This window comes from Poromitra crassiceps, assembly GCF_964638095.1.
Source record: "Poromitra crassiceps genome assembly, chromosome: 8".
Lineage (NCBI taxonomy): Eukaryota > Metazoa > Chordata > Actinopteri > Beryciformes > Melamphaidae > Poromitra > Poromitra crassiceps.
In genome coordinates, this window is record NC_139629.1 from 50,616,699 (window position 1) to 50,636,156 (window position 19,458).

General features: G+C 43.3%; 4 protein-coding genes across 5 annotated transcripts in view; 1 reads left to right on the plus strand and 3 right to left on the minus strand.

Annotated features, from left to right (window-relative positions):
• Positions 1 to 244: 244 nt before the first annotated feature.
• LOC310780785 (uncharacterized protein) lies at positions 245 to 3,738 on the minus strand (the record flags this gene model as incomplete). The annotated part of the gene is made up of 3 exons (XM_083641289.1): positions 245 to 1,710; positions 2,811 to 2,962; positions 3,726 to 3,738. 3 exons carry the CDS (start codon positions 3,736 to 3,738, stop codon positions 1,048 to 1,050), a joined length of 828 nt encoding a protein of 275 aa, XP_083497415.1. The 3' UTR covers positions 245 to 1,047.
• A 1,682-nt stretch (positions 3,739 to 5,420) lies between these two features.
• fkbpl (FKBP prolyl isomerase like) lies at positions 5,421 to 9,665 on the minus strand. Of its 2 annotated transcripts, none has more exons than XM_083642354.1 (4): positions 9,593 to 9,665; positions 8,284 to 8,430; positions 7,858 to 8,156; positions 5,421 to 7,435 (listed from the first exon to the last, which is right to left on the minus strand). In XM_083642354.1, the coding sequence occupies exons 2-4, from the start codon at positions 8,426 to 8,428 to the stop codon at positions 6,758 to 6,760; spliced, it is 1,122 nt and encodes a 373-aa protein (XP_083498480.1). In that variant the 5' UTR covers positions 8,429 to 8,430; positions 9,593 to 9,665; the 3' UTR covers positions 5,421 to 6,757. The 2 variants fall into 2 exon arrangements, with proteins under 2 accessions (XP_083498480.1, XP_083498479.1); XM_083642353.1 differs by having other exon boundaries at positions 8,263 to 8,430.
• Positions 9,666 to 9,765: 100 nt separating this feature from the next.
• On the plus strand, positions 9,766 to 10,909 carry rbfa (ribosome binding factor A). The gene has a single exon (XM_083642355.1). It carries the CDS (start codon positions 9,807 to 9,809, stop codon positions 10,869 to 10,871), a length of 1,065 nt encoding a protein of 354 aa, XP_083498481.1. The 5' UTR covers positions 9,766 to 9,806; the 3' UTR covers positions 10,872 to 10,909.
• A 1,676-nt stretch (positions 10,910 to 12,585) lies between these two features.
• The window catches only part of LOC310781739 (uncharacterized protein), an 8,641-nt gene continuing 1,768 nt past the window's right edge, over positions 12,586 to 19,458 (minus strand). Inside the window, exons 3-7 of the mRNA XM_083642352.1 lie at positions 17,285 to 17,475; positions 17,043 to 17,133; positions 15,775 to 15,953; positions 14,182 to 14,232; positions 12,586 to 12,900 (exon numbers count right to left, since the gene is read on the minus strand). Of these exons, the coding sequence (XP_083498478.1) occupies positions 12,605 to 12,900; positions 14,182 to 14,232; positions 15,775 to 15,953; positions 17,043 to 17,133; positions 17,285 to 17,475 (808 nt within the window). The 3' untranslated portion in view covers positions 12,586 to 12,604. The remainder of the gene's footprint in view (positions 12,901 to 14,181; positions 14,233 to 15,774; positions 15,954 to 17,042; positions 17,134 to 17,284; positions 17,476 to 19,458) is intronic.

Sequence of the window (19,458 nt, forward strand, 5' to 3'; positions counted from 1 at the left end):
ATCCCACCTCAAGCATGTTAGTAAATATGCAATGCATGGTTTTAAAACTGGGTCTTTATTATTGTAATAGGGAAAGAAAGTATGCACTTTAAATATTTTGTTTTTTTAGGCTATCTCAAAAGTGGGTAATGCCCTAAAGACAAGTTGAAAGTAATGATTGAATAAGTGATAACTGATTTGAGCACTTTATTGGTCATTCAGTCAAGTATAAAACGTATTGGCTATGATGTATTATGTAGTAGATTTAAATATCATGGTATTATCAAAGACGCGAAGAGAGAATACATTTCAAATAAATTAATCATTTACAAAAACAAAACGATTAGACAATGTGCAATCTAAATCAAATAAAGAACACAGTGGACAATGAATAATAATAAACATACGATATGATACGATATATTTTTGGTCAGTTCACACTGAAATTTGTCTTGCAAGACAGCGGCAGTCCCACACACAAACACATGACAAAGAGAACAAAACCAAAAATACATGACACACATACAGCACACAGAGAGCACTGGTCACTGCTCCACTGACCCTCAGCCATGTTCTTGATTAAGCCTCAGGATCGACTGATGTATAAAGGACTTTCTTAGTCTGACCTTCTTGAAAGTTGGGATTAAGTATCTCCTGCCAGAGGGCAGGAGTTCATATTCTTCATGTAGCACATGATTAGTGTTTGAGGCAATATTTCTAGCTAGCCTCAATACACTGTTGACGTATGTAGACTCATATAGACTATGTAGTGGTTTACCAACAATTTTTTAACAAATATTCATCTGTCTAAGTAGTTGTGATTTTAAGGTAACAGACAGACATCCATACCAGGTGGTACTGCAGTACTGTAAAACACTCATAATCACTGAGGTAAAAAATAAATAACAGCAATCAAAAGAAGAAAAAGAAGAAAAGAGACAGAGAGGGTCCTTTGAATGAGAGTTCACTCGTCTGACCCCAGAGTGTCCAATCACAGCTAGAGAGCAGGAGCTGACACATCCAAAGGCAGCCTCAGAAAGGGTCAGTGTGAGTGTAACTTTGTCAGTGTCAGTTGATCAGTGTCGAGTGTGTGTGGTGTGCAAAAAGATGGCATCTGTACGCTGCCATCATGCTGGCGTCAGCAGCTCCTGGGCCCAGGTCTTGATGATGGTGGGTTGTGTTGGAGGCGAGCAGGCTCTGCAGACACCACACTGTGATGATGGTGGGTTGTGTTGGAGGCGAGCAGGCTCTGCAGACACCACACTGTGATGATGGTGGGTTGTGTTGGAGGTGAGCAGGCTCTGCAGACACCACACTGTGATGATGGTGGGTTGTGTTGGAGGCGAGCAGGCTCTGCAGACACCACACTGTGATGATGGTGGGTTGTGTTGGAGGCGAGCAGGCTCTGCAGACACCACACTGTGATGATGGTGGGTTGTGTTGGAGGCGAGCAGGCTCTGCAGACACCACACTGTGATGATGGTGGGTTGTGTTGGAGGCGAGCAGGCTCTGCAGACACCACACTGTGATGATGGTGGGTTGTGTTGGAGGTGAGCAGGCTCTGCAGACACCACACTGTGATGATGGTGGGTTGTGTTGGAGGCGAGCAGGCTCTGCAGACACCACACTGTGATGATGGTGGGTTGTGTTGGAGGTGAGCAGGCTCTGCAGACACCACACTGTGATGATGGTGGGTTGTGTTGGAGGTGAGCAGGCTCTGCAGACACCACACTGACAGGAAAACACAAACATGGGACACATCAGACTCATAGATACACATTGTAGATGATAGATGAAAAGAGACATAGTTGGCATGGATTAAACAGGATGAATCACATTTTTTACGTAGATCCTGTACCTGTTTTAATGCCAGGTGTAAATTTAATCCAGCTAAGTAAGTAATTAACTAAGTAAGTAACGTTTATTTATATAGCACCTTTCACAGAGCAGTCACATTGACTGGTGATGTAGGGATGGATCAGGTCACAGATTTACACAGGTGCCTGACCATGCAGGGCTTTATAAGTGATTACAAGAACCTTAAACTTGATGGAAGCCAATGTAAGGAAGCTAAGATGGATGTGATGTGACATGTCGTGCTGGACTAAGCAGCTGTGTCCACAGGGAACGTCTGTTTGAGCTGCCAGCGCCTTTCTGCAATTAATTCTCTATGGTAAGGACGCTCTAGGAGCGCTCCTCTTCCCAGCACCGCACCTGGTGTTTAAACGTTCTCGATGGCTAGTGTTTTTGGGCAGGGTGCTCTGGGCGGCTCAAGCAGAGAAAAGCTAAACTTTTGGAGAGGCAGGCTACTCATCAATGTCAATTTTTTTCAGCAGCAACAAATAAATGCTGTGTCTGTGCACGTTGGAAGCACTCTGGACATGATTTCCAAAACATTCTGACCTGAAAAACAAACAAAAAAACAATCCCTGTGGGCATGCGGCCTTAGTCAACAGCAGTGTACTGGACCATTTGTAGATAGTCCAGGGACTGGTGAGGCATGTCAAAAGGGAATTACAGTACTCCAGGTGGGATGATATAAAGGCATCCATAATAATCTGTGCGACACAACAGACCTGAGTGTTTGTTTCTAAAATGGGGGGGGGGGGGGGGGGGTTGGCATGTACAGGACAATGACTTAACTTGATCAAAGGACATAGCCTGATCAAAATAACACCAATATTTCTAAGATTAGACCATACAGTTAAACACTGAGCAACCTTGGAAATGATTTTGTCTGAAGCAATAGTAATGACTTGAGTCTTGTCTGTGTGAGGTTGTATAAAATGTTTTTAACACAATCTGGACAGGAGACTCAATCAGGTACTCACTGTCAAGAGTCGTGCATGCTGGTCCACGCTCGCTGTAGCAGGTGGGATGTGTGCCCGTGCAGACAAGATGTGGTGTGCTGGTGGATGAAGAGCAGGAGCTCCTTCAGATACTCCAATGCCTGGGACACGCTGTCTGGAGTGTAGGCGCTCACCTTGAGAAAGATACACAGAGGGAAAAATAAGTCCCAGTGAAATTAAATGAAGTCTTAGACTATTTTCAATAATGAAGACTACTTAACAGCAACGCCCAATCTCGTCATATCACAGTGCACGCCCCCTTTCTTTGAGGTTGTATAACCTATTCATTGTTAGGCTCGCCCCCTTTCTCTGATGCTGTCCCCTCACCCATTCACAGTTTACCACACATGTGGCAATAACCAATCAGCCCAAGGTATTCCTCTCCAGCTGATCCCAATCACCTAATCAGCGTAGTATATCAGGGTCCATGTTTACTCTGTTTGCTATGTGCTGTGTATGTGTCATTCTCAGTTGCTGATCATCATCGCTGAAGCAGTTGTTTTGCCCCACCTCCTCCCCTGACACCACCATCGGTCATGACTCCTGATAGAAGAATTCCCTATGGGGGATTTCCTATCCTATTCTTCACTGACGACGCCCTCTCATCATCTCAGGAGAGCGTCATCATATCATGGAGTCATACGCCAAAATTAATATGTTGTCTCATTAAAGCTTGTTATACTTTCTACTAGTCTCTCATTATTGAAATATGACTATTTCACCTTGTTGGCCAAGGAGGCATGAGTGGGTGAAGGTGAGGTCATACCTGAAGCCCTGCTTGGAGTAGAGGGTCACCTTGCTCCATCTTGCTGGGATACTTCAGTAATCCCTGAGCTGTGCAGATACCTGGCTGTGGCAGTCTGAAACACACAATGCACATACCTTAACTGGACTCACATACATGTACCATCACGTACTGTACCTGATGTTACAGTGTATTGTGTCAGGGTCATGTTGTTAACTTGAACATGGATAAGCCATATAATCTTACCTTATAAAGGTCATGCCATCTCTCTTTTTTTGGGCAAGGAGCAGGTATGTTTCCCTCACTGGATGGCCATACCAGACACCCCAGTAGAGAGAGCCACTCAGTGTCACCTGCCATAGCCTTGTTGTTATCGTAATGACATCTGAAATTATGTACAGTAGACTAAATTATACTTACAGCAATAAACAAACATACATTAGATACTAAAAACATACAAACAGAAACACACCAAGGTTTCCAAATTCATTTTAATCTTAATTTTAATCTAACATTAGCTAACTAGTTAGTTAGACAAATAGAGAAGATTGATATCTAACTAGGTGATGTCAAATTGGGTAAAGCACTAAAGACGAATTTAAATAAAGTAATGATTGAAATGAATGAGACACGAGCAGTTACTACCCTTGGCATTGTAGAAGCCTATTTCTGATTTAGCTGTTAACGTTAACATGAACGCTAGTTAGCTTCTCGTTACGTTATGCTGTGATATTTACATCAAAGACCGCGATCAAAAATATGCGCAAATATCAACGATATGGCCAAAGTGGACGTGAAACATGTATTTAATTAAAACATGAAAAGGATCGGCAGTTGCTTACCTGTAACGTTGTGTAGGGAGGGATAATAATAAGAGCTAATGGCTAGCTATCCGTTAGCCAAACAAACCACACACTGGGGTACTTCCGTGGTGAAGAAGAGGGCGGTGACCTCTCGGCGGTCGGATTCGCTGGGATTGGCTGAATGAAAGATTGGATTCGCCTTCTGATTGGATGGCTTTGTGAAAGATTAACTTGGTCATTTGATAGGCTTCTGAATTATTAGGCTCGCCATGTGGTTGGTTCTTGAAAGATTGGGCTCGGCATGTGGTTGGCTTTAGAAAGATTGACTTCGCCCTGTGATTCGTCGACTTGTACAGACCAGCAGTGGTCAGATGCAATGTTGGTTGGAATTGTTCCTTTCCCATTGACTGGACCATCTTACATTCTCCTCAATTTACACTTCAAACCCCAAAATTGATGTAGAGCTGGACATAAAACGCTGGCATCATATTTTGCGCTTCAGACTACATTGGGATGCATATTCATTACAGTACCGTCAACATACTCATTTCCACGCCGAAATAGCTCAGTTGGGAGAGCGTTAGACTGAAGATCTAAAGGTCCCTGGTTCGATCCCGGGTTTCGGCATTTAATTTTCAGCTGGATATTAACAAAACATAATTTTAAACGTACCCGCGCTCAGGACTAATCTACTTTCGACTGCGCAAATCATTCAAGAAGAAATCCACTTCGTGTAATATCTAGCTTACATTGACAAAACAATTTCTTCACAAGTTAGTAAATTAGGCTACTCTGCTCGTTTTAGGACCGCTGCCATTTTCTGCAAACTGACTTTCCCCTCATCTTTGCAGTTTCTCATGGGAACCCATGAGACCCCTCGTGGCAGATTAGAAAATTGCATCTATGCACTGATCTATGAAGACTTGCATTACAATCATTGATAGCATAATAGTATTACAATACAAGTTTATTGGTTTATTGTTTTATTTAGTATAGAATAGAATACAGTCTACTACGTTCCAGTCATCTACTCCTCATTCCCAGACAAGAGTGCATTTGCTTGCACCACAACACGTTAGGTGTAAACAAGTTGCATAATTACATTCAGGCAAGTCACATTCCATAAATTGACTGGTGCAGTGATATTAACAGCTTTTGTTCTAATTAAGGTAAGACAGTAGTTAGATGAATTTTTATTTTAATGTAAGTTGTTAAAACAAGAGGGTTCCTACACATTTTCGATAAAAAAAAGTCCACTTTTTCCAGATCTTGATATGTTTTGAAGATTTTGTCTGGTGTTCAATGTATGATTTATGCAGATAGAAATATTGCCCCTGCTAACAAGGTCATGTCACTGAATAGCTGAAGATTGTTCTTCACAGCGACAAATATCAGAATATGTGAGATTGATGGGCAGGGTTCCTACACGGTTTCCATTTTAAAATTCCCTATTTTTCCCAGACCCTAGGCTTTGTTCTTGATGGATTTTGGTGGCTATGTGATATAGAGTACCACAGGGATGACATTTTTGTAGTCGGAAGGCGGAAGTCCCGGACTTCCTGGATCTTACGGGGAAAAGTCAATGGGGTTTTAGAATGGGGATTTCACTTAAATGCATACAATTTGGTCTGTGGTTAACAGAAGTTTATGGGAGTGGTAATTTGGGTTCAGTGGGATAATCTTCAACAACGCAAATCACTTTTATGACTTTTGAAACATAGTAATTTTTTGAAAATGCTTCAAAAGGCATAAAAGTGTTGAAATGTGGGTTTGTTTGATGTTTGTCCTTTTCGTTGTGGTTATTTTTCCTTCTTTTTGTGACCTCAAATTTTTTGTTATTATTGTCTATTCATACTGTTTTATTTATTTATTATATTGTTACATGTTCTAAGACGAGCGAATAAAAGAAAAATATTTGATCACAAAAAAAAGGTTATCCTGCCAAACGCAAATGACCTCTCCCATAAACCTTTGTTAACCACAGACCTTATTTGATGCATTTAAGTGAAATCGCCATTCTAAAACCCCATTGATTTTTCCCTGTAAGATCCAGGAAGTCCAGGACTTCTGCCTTCCGCCTACAAATATACGTCAACCCTGCAGTAAGGCATGCTGACAACAGCTGAGTAATAACAGAGCATCCCTCTATCTGAACATTATTCTTCACATCAACAAAACTGTGGACTCAAAGTGGGGCTACAACAACATAAAAGCTATAGTTACTGTATGTGTGTCGGACCTGAACCAGAACATTTTCCATACTTATTTTTTACATTCATTTTCCCAAACTTCAAGAACTGGAAATGATCCAATTAATGTTTTAACACTTTTCCAGACATGCATAGGAACCCTGAATTAAGCGCAGACCCTGACCTGACCCTTCAGCTGAACATTTTGCTCAGTCTCAGACCCAGTTGTGTGTTTGTCTCTTTCTCTCTATTTGCTACGTCCTTAAGTGCCTTCTGCGCAGCAGGCGAGTCCGGCTGCAGCTCTAAGAGTCTCCTAAACGCCCGCCTGGCCTCCCCCAGCTCGTTCACCATCTGACAGGCTTGGCCCAGCCGGTACCAGGCCTTCGCCCCCCGGGGCTCCAGCTGTGTGGCCTTCGCGGCGTTGGCCCTGGCCCGCTCCGGCTGCATCAGTTTGAGCTGGCACAAAGACAGGTTGGAGTGGAGATCTGCCTTCATGGTTCTGTATTCGTTAGCGGGAGGAACCGGAGAGTCTTTCGGCAGCGTCTCTGTTCCGTCGCAGCCGTCCAAATCTTTCTCCTCTTGTCCTTCTTTCATCCCCGACTCGCTGACATGGCTGTGGAGAGTGATGAGGAGCTTGAGGGCCCGGCTGTAGCTGTCTGCAGCTCCCCACACATCTCCGCTCCTGAATCTCACACCACCCCTCTCCTTATGCAACCTCACCCACTCCCACTTTTCACCAGGAGGCATCTCCCAGGGTTCCCTGCCTGGTGTGAATGAGTGCAGTTCAACCGTGGCACATAAAGGAGGGTTTCCCTCCGCAGGTTGGGGCGCAGAGGCATCAGGTCCATTTTCCAGTGGAGACAGTAGAATCTGAGTGGCAATTAAAATGATCATCAGACCTGCTGTACATTTTCATTTTCACATGCTTGAAAGAACAAAGACTACATAGAAAAAAATATTTTGAGCCTGCAATGCATATTCTACATTTAGCCAATGATAATTTAGCCAATGCTCTTAGCCCTAGCATCTTAAAATGAGAAAAAGCTTCAATTCATACATCACCACCATTACAAACAAACAATACTAAAAAGTGCAAGAGTCAGATTGTTTTTTGTAAAGTGTTTTTTGGGAGTCAGGTTTCAATTAGTCATGCTCCCAAAAAATGAGGGGCGGCCGAATTGTCCGTCCTGACGAGTCGACAAAGGGAAATTATTTACTTTGCCGAGATGCATTTATGTAAGAAGACAACTTCTTCTTACCTCACATTATGTAAGAAGACAACTTCTTCTTACCTCACATTTCTCTTCAGCTCTCATCCCCTCCACACACACTTCCGTGATATCGCACTGGCCCTCCCCTAGCCTCAGTGTTGTCCATTCACCAAGCGGAACCTGCAGCACAGAGTCCTGACAGCGTACAAAGGGCGGAGCCGGAGCCTCTGTGAGCTCTGTGATTGGCTGGTCAGATTGTATCGACAGCTTCTCCTCTCCCTTAGCAGACGCTGGACTCTCAGTTTCATCAAGATCCGCTTTGAGCCACACTCGGACTCGACACAGTGAACCCAGCCTGGGGCGGTCGCTGGATGAGCATGCTACATGGGGGGGAAATGCAGAGTGTCATCAATGCTAGTATGGAATTTGGACTAAGAATTAATCATTCACATTGAAGCAGAATATATGTTCAGAAAAGAGCCATACAGCCATCATCTGCAGCATTACAGGTAGTCAGGTGACCCCTCTTGTCGGTTCGACTCCGCTGGACCCTCCAGAGGCCTCTGGGACACACAGACACCCAGGATGTGACATCGAAGCTGTCGTGATCACCATTGCCATCCTGCGCTTCTGGAGGTTGAACAGGATCCATTGCTGGGTACAAGAAAAAAAGAGATCTTCACATCTACAGAAGTTTCAGATATGCATCTTGTCGTGTCCTTGTTAGCAATTTTTACGAGTGAGGTAATTGTTATTTGCAGCACATCTAATATATTTATGCTAACCATCCACATAACCTGCAGATAAACGTATGAGAATACATAGAGGATGGAAATGAGGGACCTATCCTTATGGTGTCAGGTGAACAACCTCTCAATTTCGATAAAAGACAAAAGACATTGCTGATTTCAGACAGGTCCAAAGTCACTCACACCACGACAACATACATCAATGGGACATCTGTTGAAGTAGTTTGATATACTTCAAATTCTTAGGGACATAAGACCACCAGACCATTCCTTCTCTCAACGCCAGTCACATCCTAAAGAAGGCACAACAGTGACTTTCTGAAACATCTCCAAATATCTGATTTATCTACCATACCCAAGTTTAATCAGAACATCCTCACTACAGGCATCGGTTTGGTAAGCGGGACCACCACATACAAGAACTACCACAGCTTAAGGATATTTACACCCTCTCGCTGTAAGCATCATAGGATAGGATTCGATCCATCCAGCTAATCCTGGTTTATCATCAGTTCTGCCATCTGGATCTGGAAAGTGATATAGTCTGCTTTACAATGTGGAACAATGGAATTTATTTTTTAATGGGCATGGCATAACTTGAACTGTTTGTGCAGGCTGTGGCATGTGACGTTAGAAATCAATACATAAATATTCGATCTGCAGTACGTTAGGCCATGAGTGTCTTTCACGGGAGTGTTAACCCCTGGTTTGCTGTTTGGGTCTTGAATACATGTTATTTATTAAAACAAATATTGAAAGGATGGTTTATGTTCTGCTCGTTGAATTAAAGTCACCTACTGTGACTTCAGAAGTGAAAGTTTAACGGTCCTAGTTACCGCACACCTGCTAACGTTAACGTACTTCAACACAACCCAGCATGGCAGAGACGCTTCAGAACTAGCGTTAGCTAACAGCTAGCTAGCAAACTCGTTGACTCGAGCTAATGTTAGCTACCATTAAGCTAGCGTGGAAAACCATAACAAGCGAGCCCAATTGGATTTCAACGTATACCATTCTACACATTCAGAATGGTATTCGTGTACGTAAAGTCAAGACATCTATCTTACCTCAAAACTGTACAAGTCTAATATTGAATAAGAATGAGCTAGTTAGATGAGATGAGACTGTCGGCGGAGGAGCATATTAAACAAAAGCCACGCCTCCCTCCGGATCTACCGGTGCGGACGTGACGACACACGCCTGCCTGGTCCAAAAACGCAGAAGAAGAGAGACACGGAGTAGATAGACACGAGTGCTTATTGCATACTGATTTTTGAGGTAATGTTTCTCCGTTTTAGTGTTAGGACGAGTCTGTTGGGCCGCCAAGAATATGTTAACGTTAACTGTGGTAGCGGCGTGGCAAGACTGTGGAACGACTTTGGGAACAAAGCCGGGAATTGCAGCCCCTGGGCCGGCCAGAGGCCTCTGCCCCTCACCGCTGATTCTCCTGCGAGACAGATTCATACAAAAGTCAGAGCTAAAAAGCTGATCGGCAGGTTCCTCAACAAGTCCAAGAAGAAGCTTTGGTACGAGAGTGCAACACCACCACAGAGCAGCGCTGTCAAACCACCCAGAAGGCCTGATGACAGCGCTCGCTGCAAGGTCCTCAATTCTCTCCTGTATAAGGCTGTGTCTGACCTGCTGGCCTCAGCCCAGCTCAGCCACGACCTTCAAAGCTACAGCCCTGAGATAACCAAGGTGTCACTGGCTCCAGACTTTTCCAGTTGTCGTGTTTACTGGAAGAGCAGTGGAGAATCCGAGAGGGACCACCTGATTCAGAACACCCTGGACAGAAGCAGCCCTCAAATCAGGCATCTCATCATGTCCCAGCAGATCATGGGTGGTGTTCCTCCACTGGTTTTCCTCAGAGACAAGCAGCATGCAGCCCAAGTGGACGTGGACAGGTTGCTGGAGCAGGCAGACTTTGGACCTGATCCTCCAGAAGCCTCTCCTAACGACAGTCACGGTCCACTGCCTGTTGACGGGGCAGCAGGACCAGGTTTGGTGCAGCCGCTGTTGTTTCCCATCAACCATGAGACCTTGAACCGGCGGATCATCGAGTGGCAGCAACAGTCCAAAGCGGAAGGGCTGGGAGGAGATAGCCCGCTCCCTGAACTGACAAAGGAACAGCTGGATGTTTTGACAGAATACAAGAAGCAACAGATCATTAAAAAGAGGAAGAAGAAGAAGTCTCCAGCCTTTGATGATGACATCACACCCAGAGAGTTTCTCCAGGCGCAGTACTATTCCACACCACAGGGACAGGACACAGAGGAGGCCGGAGCATTCAAACAGGAAGAGGCTCAGCTGCAGGAACTCATGTCACAGGATGACAAGAAGATATGACTTTGTTCCTTGGGTTTGGTGGAGCACCATCATTTGAATGTTGCACTTGTGTTTATTTCTTTTTATAGGCCGTTGCTTTTGGTGGACTGGACTCTTATGGATGCTTTTGGCCGTTTGGTCTGAAAATGACTTTTCGCCACCTGTGGGGAAATGAGCCTCAATGTGATCAAGTATAAAACATGAAAATAAAAGTATCTGTGTGAACATACTGAAGTCAAGTGATATTCTACACGACCACTGCTAAATGACCAAATATGATAGTGCTGTAAACAACTATAAGCATAGAAACATAGACACTCATGGGATTTCAGCTCAGTGTCAACCAGCTACTAAAGTCACATCCGTCTCCAGGTTGGCTGTTGCATTCTGGGATGCGTTTCTGCTCACCACAGCTGTAAAGAGGCTATCTGGGTTACTGTTGCCTCTCTGACAGCTCTACTCTGGCCAATCTCCTCTGACCGCTCTCATCAAGGTGTTTCAGAACAGCCTCTCACTGGTTATTGTTTCATATTTACAGATTACACACACATTGTCGATCTGTTCACTCAAATGAATGAGACAATCCTACCCCCATACTAGTCTAATTAACAGCATACATTTTCAGGCATTGTGTAATAATGCAAACCTGAGGAAAACCAACTGTGTGACTTGCTGGGCAGGACGATCAACACACGACTCCAGGATCTTGATTGGAGAAGCATTTGAGCAGGTGCTTATTGATGGCATTCTCCTGGGTCCATGTCCGTCAGGTTGCCGGTGGAAACGCATCTTCTCTGCATGACAGCTTCAATCTTTTCTGTCCAGTGATTTAATCAATCATTCTTCAATCAACGACATCAGAGCTGTCAAACTCTTTTGAGATCAGGGGCCATAATGCAACCCAATTTGGTCTCAAGTGCCAGACAAAGAAACTCAATAACCTCTAAATGACAAAAGCTACAAATGTTCCTCTTTTAGTGTAAAGAATTACAGGTACATTTGAAGAACGTTTTCACATAGTTATCTCCACTACCATCAAACAAATGATCAAATCTACTGTCTGTACTTATGCATTACACTTGACGGCAACTGTGCCATTCTATGGTCAAGGGGTAATGAAAATAGTTCACATTTAGTGATGAATACAGAAAACATGAATAGGCTACATTGAACTTGCTCCTGAAACCTGGCACCTCTTAGCCTTCACAAGTGCATCACATTGGATTGAAGGACTTCTCAGTGCAATTTTCACACTTTGCAAAGTCATCCTGTGGGCCAGATTGGACCCTTTCGCGGGCCGGTTCTGTCCCCCGGGCCGTATGTTTGACACCGCTGAACTACATCCATATGATTTAGCCGTATACCTACAGTATATTCCTTATATATTTATTTGCCTATCCATCTTGCCCCTAAACGGGTACCATTTGTTTGTTTGTTTTTTGCCCTTTTGAGTGTGCTCTTGATCTGAGGGGAGGTAGGGGAGAATAAGGGGTGGTTATAATATGGGATATGTGTGTGAGGTTCAATATATCTGTTTGTGTATACATGTGTTTATATGAATGCAAAACTTAAGTTATGAAAAGTTCAACTAAATCCATGTGTTCTTATTTCTTATAATAACTCGTATATGCCTGCCTACACACATACAACAAAACACATTTGAATCAATGATGGACAAACTTTATTACCTGTTTTTTGTCAAACGCTCAGTGTTTTGACAGAAAATGATCGAGTGTTAGATGGATTTTTTTTGATTAATTTGAATTGGATGAGAGTCTCTGGATTTCTAACTTGAGTTTTTGTTTCTCTAATTCTAATTTCTCTATTTCGAGTTTGAACTTTACATGCTCCACTTCAAGGTTCCTGTACTGCCGCTCCAGGACCATGGGAAGGGTCACCTCGTTAGCACCCTGGATAGCTCCTGTTGCGTCCGTGGTGGGGGTGCGAGGGGTCTGGGGGTGGTGGGGGCGAGGGGAGCGGGAGCGGTCAGGGGTTGTGTCACCGGCTTCAGGGCTAAAATCAGCGGCGTTGTCCTCCTCATCGTCCCAATCTAAAAAGAAAATAATACATGGGAGTAATGTCTTCATTGAACATGTCCACTGAACACACAGACAGCCACACAAAGCTACATGTCCACTGAACACACAGACAGCCACACAAAGCTACATTTTACATTAACATTAGTGCCATAAGCACAGCAAGCAGGGATGACTTTTGTAGGCCTATTTTGTAGGCTTACCCCGGAAGTCCCTGCGCTGCTGGTTCATAGGGGGAAAAAGCTATGGGATTTTTGTATGGGGATTTCAGTTAAATGCATGAAATCAGGTCTGTGGTTAACAAAAGTTTATGAAACTGCAAAGTTTGTGTTCAGCAAGATCATCTTCACAAATGAGGACCACTTCTATGACTTTTGAAGCATTTTCTGAAAATCAAAAAAAAAAAAACGCATTTATGCTTCAAAAGTCATAAAAGAGGTCCTTGTATGTGAAGACGATCTTGCTGAACACCCAACGTCGCTGTTTCATAAACCTTCGTTAACCACAGACCTCATGTCATGCATTTAACCAAAGTCCCCATACAAAAACCCCATTGCCTTTCACACGTACGAGCCGGAGTGCAACTTCTGAATTCATTCCTGCGGTACTCTATTCACCATGCCCACTTTTTCTCTCTTCCGCCACTTTTTCTCTCTTCCGCGTTACACGCAATTGTATTTGTTCTTCCGGTTCAGCGCTAGTTGGCGGCCAACTTCAAAACAAAACGTCACTATAATAATGAATGAAGTTTGGCAACATTAAGAATTAAGCTACACTGCGGCCAACTTCAGTTACATGTCCATAGCGTTACTGCTGCGAGGAGCCGATGGCTGTTACCCGGTCGGCATTTAACGTTAGTTACAAAAGCACGTCGACAGTGTTTTCTCACTGCCAGTAGCCTAAAGTAGGATGTCAGCAGTGTCAGCAGCACAGCCAGCGCTCCCGGTCCTCGCTGCTCGTTAAAGATTTTCAAATAGGCTTATTCTGATAAACTGGTCACATATATGTTACGTTCTCACCCGAAAAATATTAAAACTTTAAAACGTTTTTTTTTTTTTTTGCTTGAAAACAGCTTTTTGGCAAGTCTAAAAATGACTACGGTAGGCTTAATCTACTTTCGTGTCTAAAACCGGAAAGACGATTACAAAATGACGACGTCATGCAGAAGCGTCCTTGTATGGGCAAAGAATAAGGTGAATAAACTGCAAAAAACCGTGATAAGACATTATGTTACAAATGATGTCACAGTTTTAGGTGGTTTACGTTAACTGACATGCTGAAGAAATGTACGTTACCTGTGCCGACATGCTTGCACGGACCAATCGCCACTCCGCTCTCTTGTAGGGCTGTGCAACAAATAATAATAATACACATTGAAGTGTCTATAGCAAGTTACTGAGACCACCAATACAGGTGGACACATTTCCATCTACACAGTAAGCAGTGTTACTGATGACCGTGCCAACTGACCTATCGCTAAGCCCCGCCCCCGTGCTCACTCGGACAAACACAGGCCACGCTGACAAGAATAAATGGCAGCCGTCACTGTCAAAAGTTATATCCTAAGAGGCTCCAATCAACTTTTTGAGGCCTGATATCGTCTAGAAGCCATCAGAAAGTATTTCACTGCCATGGGGGGGCGATGTACAACATTTAAAGCTACCGATAATAATAAATTAGATAAGTGCATGGAAACGGCTTTAGCGAATCTTTAACCAAACACGCACTTTTAACGAAGGAAGACAGCGAGATAACCAGTGGGGATAACAGACGACTGACATCCAGAATTGACATTTTATTCACTTGAGTAACCTCTCCATGGATTATGTATATGCCGAATTGAAGAGTGACCCCTGGCAATATATTTTATGTAGGCCTACCTCTGTATAATCAAGAAACTTTAAATTAATAGTGTCGATGTTTTTCATAGCGCAGCACGCACGCATGGGTGTAGCAGATCAGGAGAGGCATAGCCTACAGCAGGCCACTTTTTCCATCATGTTTTCTCTTTAGACTACCTCACATTTATTTGGGGGACGAGATTAATTCCCTCGTTTTAGGGTTTGACTGGTGTCTGGTGATGTTTTAATCACATCATCAATGCGCCTCCTCTTCAACCAACTCCATTACGTGCATAACGTAATGGCTGGAAACTGGCATAATTCAGCATTTTCTTTTGCCGACTTTCTGAATACCATGATGCTTTCATGATACCTTTGGATCACGGAAGGCAAATGAGGGAGAAGACTCATCTCGCTGTTACCACGATTGCAGATTTAACGTCAAAACAGTAGCATCATTGTGGACGTGAGTGGATCTACGTTTACTAGTTTCTTATTATCCATTGCCTGGCCTCCCAGGATACCTCGTAATGTTGCATTTACCCCCATGCACATCGTTTGAGCATTTCTTTCTACTTATAACTGTATGAAACACCATAAAAGCAGAGGAGAATCCCGATTTCTTCTGCTTCTCTATGGAGCACTCGGCTCAGGTTGTCCGAGTGTATTGTGGAGCTACAAGCGCTGTGATTTGCTCGTCTGCGTTGGGGGCGGGACTTAGCGATAGGTCAATTATAAAAGGTTATAAAAGTCATTACGTTCAAACAGGAAATGACCAAGGAGTTGTTGAACAGACTAGTAGCCATAGAGTAGTCCTTAAAGCAATAATGTTAAAAAAGAAAAAAAAATGTTTTGATTCTCATTGTGTGTTATCTGAAAACAAGTATTTCAATCCTTTTCATTTTCTTTCTAATACAGTCACTGTATTGTCAAATTAAAATGATTTTCAAGACAATTGTTCTTCCAACACCAATTCTAATACTACATTTGATTATTTATGTAACATTGGGGAATATTGGAACAGATCCAGAATGTAAAGAAGAATACCTCTGCAGATCAAACAGGTGAATGGCGGTCTGATTTCTGGCCTTTGTGGTGCAGGTAAGCCGCGGCAGGCAGCCACGAGATGATGGATCTTCTGAGTGACTTCATCCAGGCCAGGGGCCACCTCCAGCAGGCTCTCCACTTGGCGCCTCAGTGTGTGGACTACTTCATTCTGCTCATTTCTGCATTTGGTATAATTTTCAAATGGTTAGCAGATCAAGTAATTGCAGCTATTTAAAGGGATAGTTCACATTTGTAAAGCCTGGCCCTATTTGCTACTTACCAACGATGATGTTGATTGGTAAGAGTTCTTTCTCAGCACAGTCCATGCTGCTCCTCATAGGAGCTCTGGAGAGTTGGCCAAAAATTGTATGCAAGGTCAGTGGGGTCACGCTCCTGTATGAACAAGCTGACTGATTGACCTTGCATTCGTTTTTGCCCAACTTTCCAGAGCGACTATAAGAAACAGCATGGATTGTGCTGGAAAAGAACCAATCAACATCATCATTGGTAAGTAGCAAATAGGGCTAGGCCAAAAAAAAAGTGAACTATCCCTTTAAGACAGAGTACTACATTTAGTAGTGTGTTCCTAAAAAAAGAGGCATGTAAAAATAGATTTGACTGACAGATTCTCTGACAAATCAACTTGCATGTGTGTATCTGTACACTGAGTAAATGGGTAAATTCAGATGTTTGTTTTGCACACACACACACACACCACACTATGAAAAACAGCACGGTGGCATTGGGACAGTTTGCCAAGTGCCAACAGGGTCCTGAATCACTTCCGCATTTTAGGGTGCCCAAACTGGTGGCTCGTTTGTGCAGTGGTCAATTATTAAATCATGTTCAAGATTGACCAATTGAATTAGACAGGTGTAGACGATCAAATTGTAATGATCCCCAACGTCACATTAGTCCAAAGATCTCAGTTTCATTTGCCACTGCTGATAGCCATAGCATAATAGATGTATCTGAACATGCTAGTAGCTCAAAACAAGATGGCAGCGCCCACAAATGCCTAACGGAGGCTTCAAAACGAGTCCACAAACCAATGGGTGACGTCACATGCTCTCTGTCCATCTCTTTTATACAGTCTATGAAAGCAACCTTTTGCAAATGATCTATTATCAGTCTGTTATTTGGCAGTGTGAAATAAAGTGCAGTATATTATGATCCTTCAATTTGAGTGCTAGGATTGTTCTAATCTTATTGATGGACCAGTTAAAAATCACCAGCTCAAGTCGATTTTTTATCTAAACAATTCATACCTGAATCTTGATCTTCTTTGATGCCATTCCCTGAAGGCAGAAATCTCAACAGCATGGATTTTCCGCGCATTCTGCCTCCAGTAATAAGAGCCTTCATGAGAGAAATGCAGAGTAAAGAGACATAAGAAGAGAGAATTTAACAAGGAAGCACACTGTTGTAATGCCACTACTTTCAGAACATTCGCATAAATACATGCAGTATGTATTTGGCACAGATGGGGGCGGGCGGGTTTTTTATTTACCAGTGTTCATGACAGACTCCACAATGTCATTCCCAAGAGCGTCTGCAAGGATATAGTCCTCACCGTCTCCAATGGCCAGCTTGACTTTTCCAAGGATCAGTGGTACACACGCCTCTGCTTCCACAAACGTTACCATGACCACCTTTGTGGACACCATCTTTCCATCCTTTATAGCGGACACATGGATTTTCCTGTAATACAGAAAGAACAGTGACGCAAACCAAGCGATCACATAACAGCAAACACATCAAGCAGTCTACAGTGCAGGGATTCAAGTTGGCAACAGACCAAAGTCTGAGCGAATGAAAGACTCATCTGGAGCCTGACAAAATTGTGTGTGTGTGTGTTGGGGGGGGGGGGGGGGGTAAAAACGAAATGCATAATTGAGTACAGAACAGTAAGTGTGAGGCCTTGGCCACACTGATCCGTGGTGTCTGTCCGTGTGCGTTCATTTCTCTGTTCACTTCCATTCATTTTCAATGACAGCTGTCCGACTGTCCGTGGAGTACTCCGAAGCGTACGTATCCAGAAAATTTGCATACGTTTTGATGGACAGAAAGTTGAAGAGGGATGAACTTTTTCTGGATGGACGTATCGGATGGTCGGAGAGTCACTGTCCATTTAGCCGATCAGAGTCGAGGTCTCGAGAGGAGGCGTTCCGAGATTTGTTTCAACTTTTCAAAGAAGATGGCAGCTGAGGAGGCTATAATTAATGTTGTGTACACCATCAGTCAGTGTCACCGTCTGATTTCACCATCTAATCTGGTCATTCGGTGGAATTTTATTGCCACATAAGTAACGTAGCGCACAGAGCTAACAGCTAGCTGACGGCCTGACGCCAGCTTTCTTCTTCTCTCGGTTTATAGGCGGGTTGCTGACACCTTCAAGGTGCTTACCGCCACCTGCTGTACAAGTAGGTTACTTGTACATGCAACGGACATAAATCTATCCGTCTATCTGTTCTGTCCATTTTCTGACGGATCAGTGTGGCCAAGGCCTTACTCAAAGTCCAATCTTTCGGGAGTGCTTGGTATTGCATTCTATGAATAGAAAATCAACGATAGCACGCTCAACTCCTTACTTTAAGGCAGGCTGTATAAACTGGGTGCCGGATCCATAAAACAAGTCTAATTTAGTAATTGCCATTACAGCTGAAGAAGGGCTGCTGTCCGAAACGTCCATTGTGTGGCAATAAATCTTTGAACTCGGAGTGCTGTCCTTTTTGTTTTTTATTATTATTCTATGAATAGAGCCATAGAGGGCCAAAGTGAACACCACTTCCTGCCTTACCATGTGTACCACTACCAGCGTCTGAAAAAATATGAATGGTGGTGAACGCAGACAGACATGACTTATTTTTTTAACCCGTTTGAATTGTGCCACAGGGTACACATATCATGTTTGTCAATGTAAAAGATAACTTTGCAAGTCAAGAAAGTCACAGTTTGTGGTAGAACTGTGGCACTATAAGTTTATAAATCAGAAAGACTACACACAACCGGTTGCGTAAATGACTCTCTCCCACCAGTCCATGCTGTTGATGGTGTGACGTATATTAATTCGTGCGACACGAGAGATGTAGTCGATTGACAAAACTAAACCTTGTGTTTCAGTTTCAGGACGAACTGCGACTTTCTCGACATGCATATTTCTCTTTTAAATTGACTAAATTGACATGTGTACCCTGCGGCACAATTCAAACGGGATCAAAAAAGTAACGTCTGTCTGCGTTCACCACCATTCATATTTTTTCAGATGCTGGCCTGGTACACATGGGAAGGCAGGAAGTGACGTTCACTTTGGCTCTCTATAGACTCCAAGCACCTCGTCTGACTATCCTCCATGTGAGACTCCAAAGTGATCTATTTCGTTTGCCACGCTGAAATCCAAGACTCTGTTTCTTGTGTTTTCTGTTTGTAGTAATAAATCACATGCACTTGCATGCGGCATGCTCCAGTCTGTTAGCTTAAAAGGAGATTCTAAATGAGGAAACTTGAGCACTATTAGCATTGTAACTTGAACGAGCTTCCACCTTCGGTCAGGACAGCTGAATCACTGCCGATCTTTCGGAAAAGAAGAAAGTAAAGAGAAGTAAAAACGGAAGTAAAAACGGCTTTCAGTAAAAACAAGTTTGGTGAGTCCTTCATGTGCTGATGTGCGGCCCTTTGAGAGTG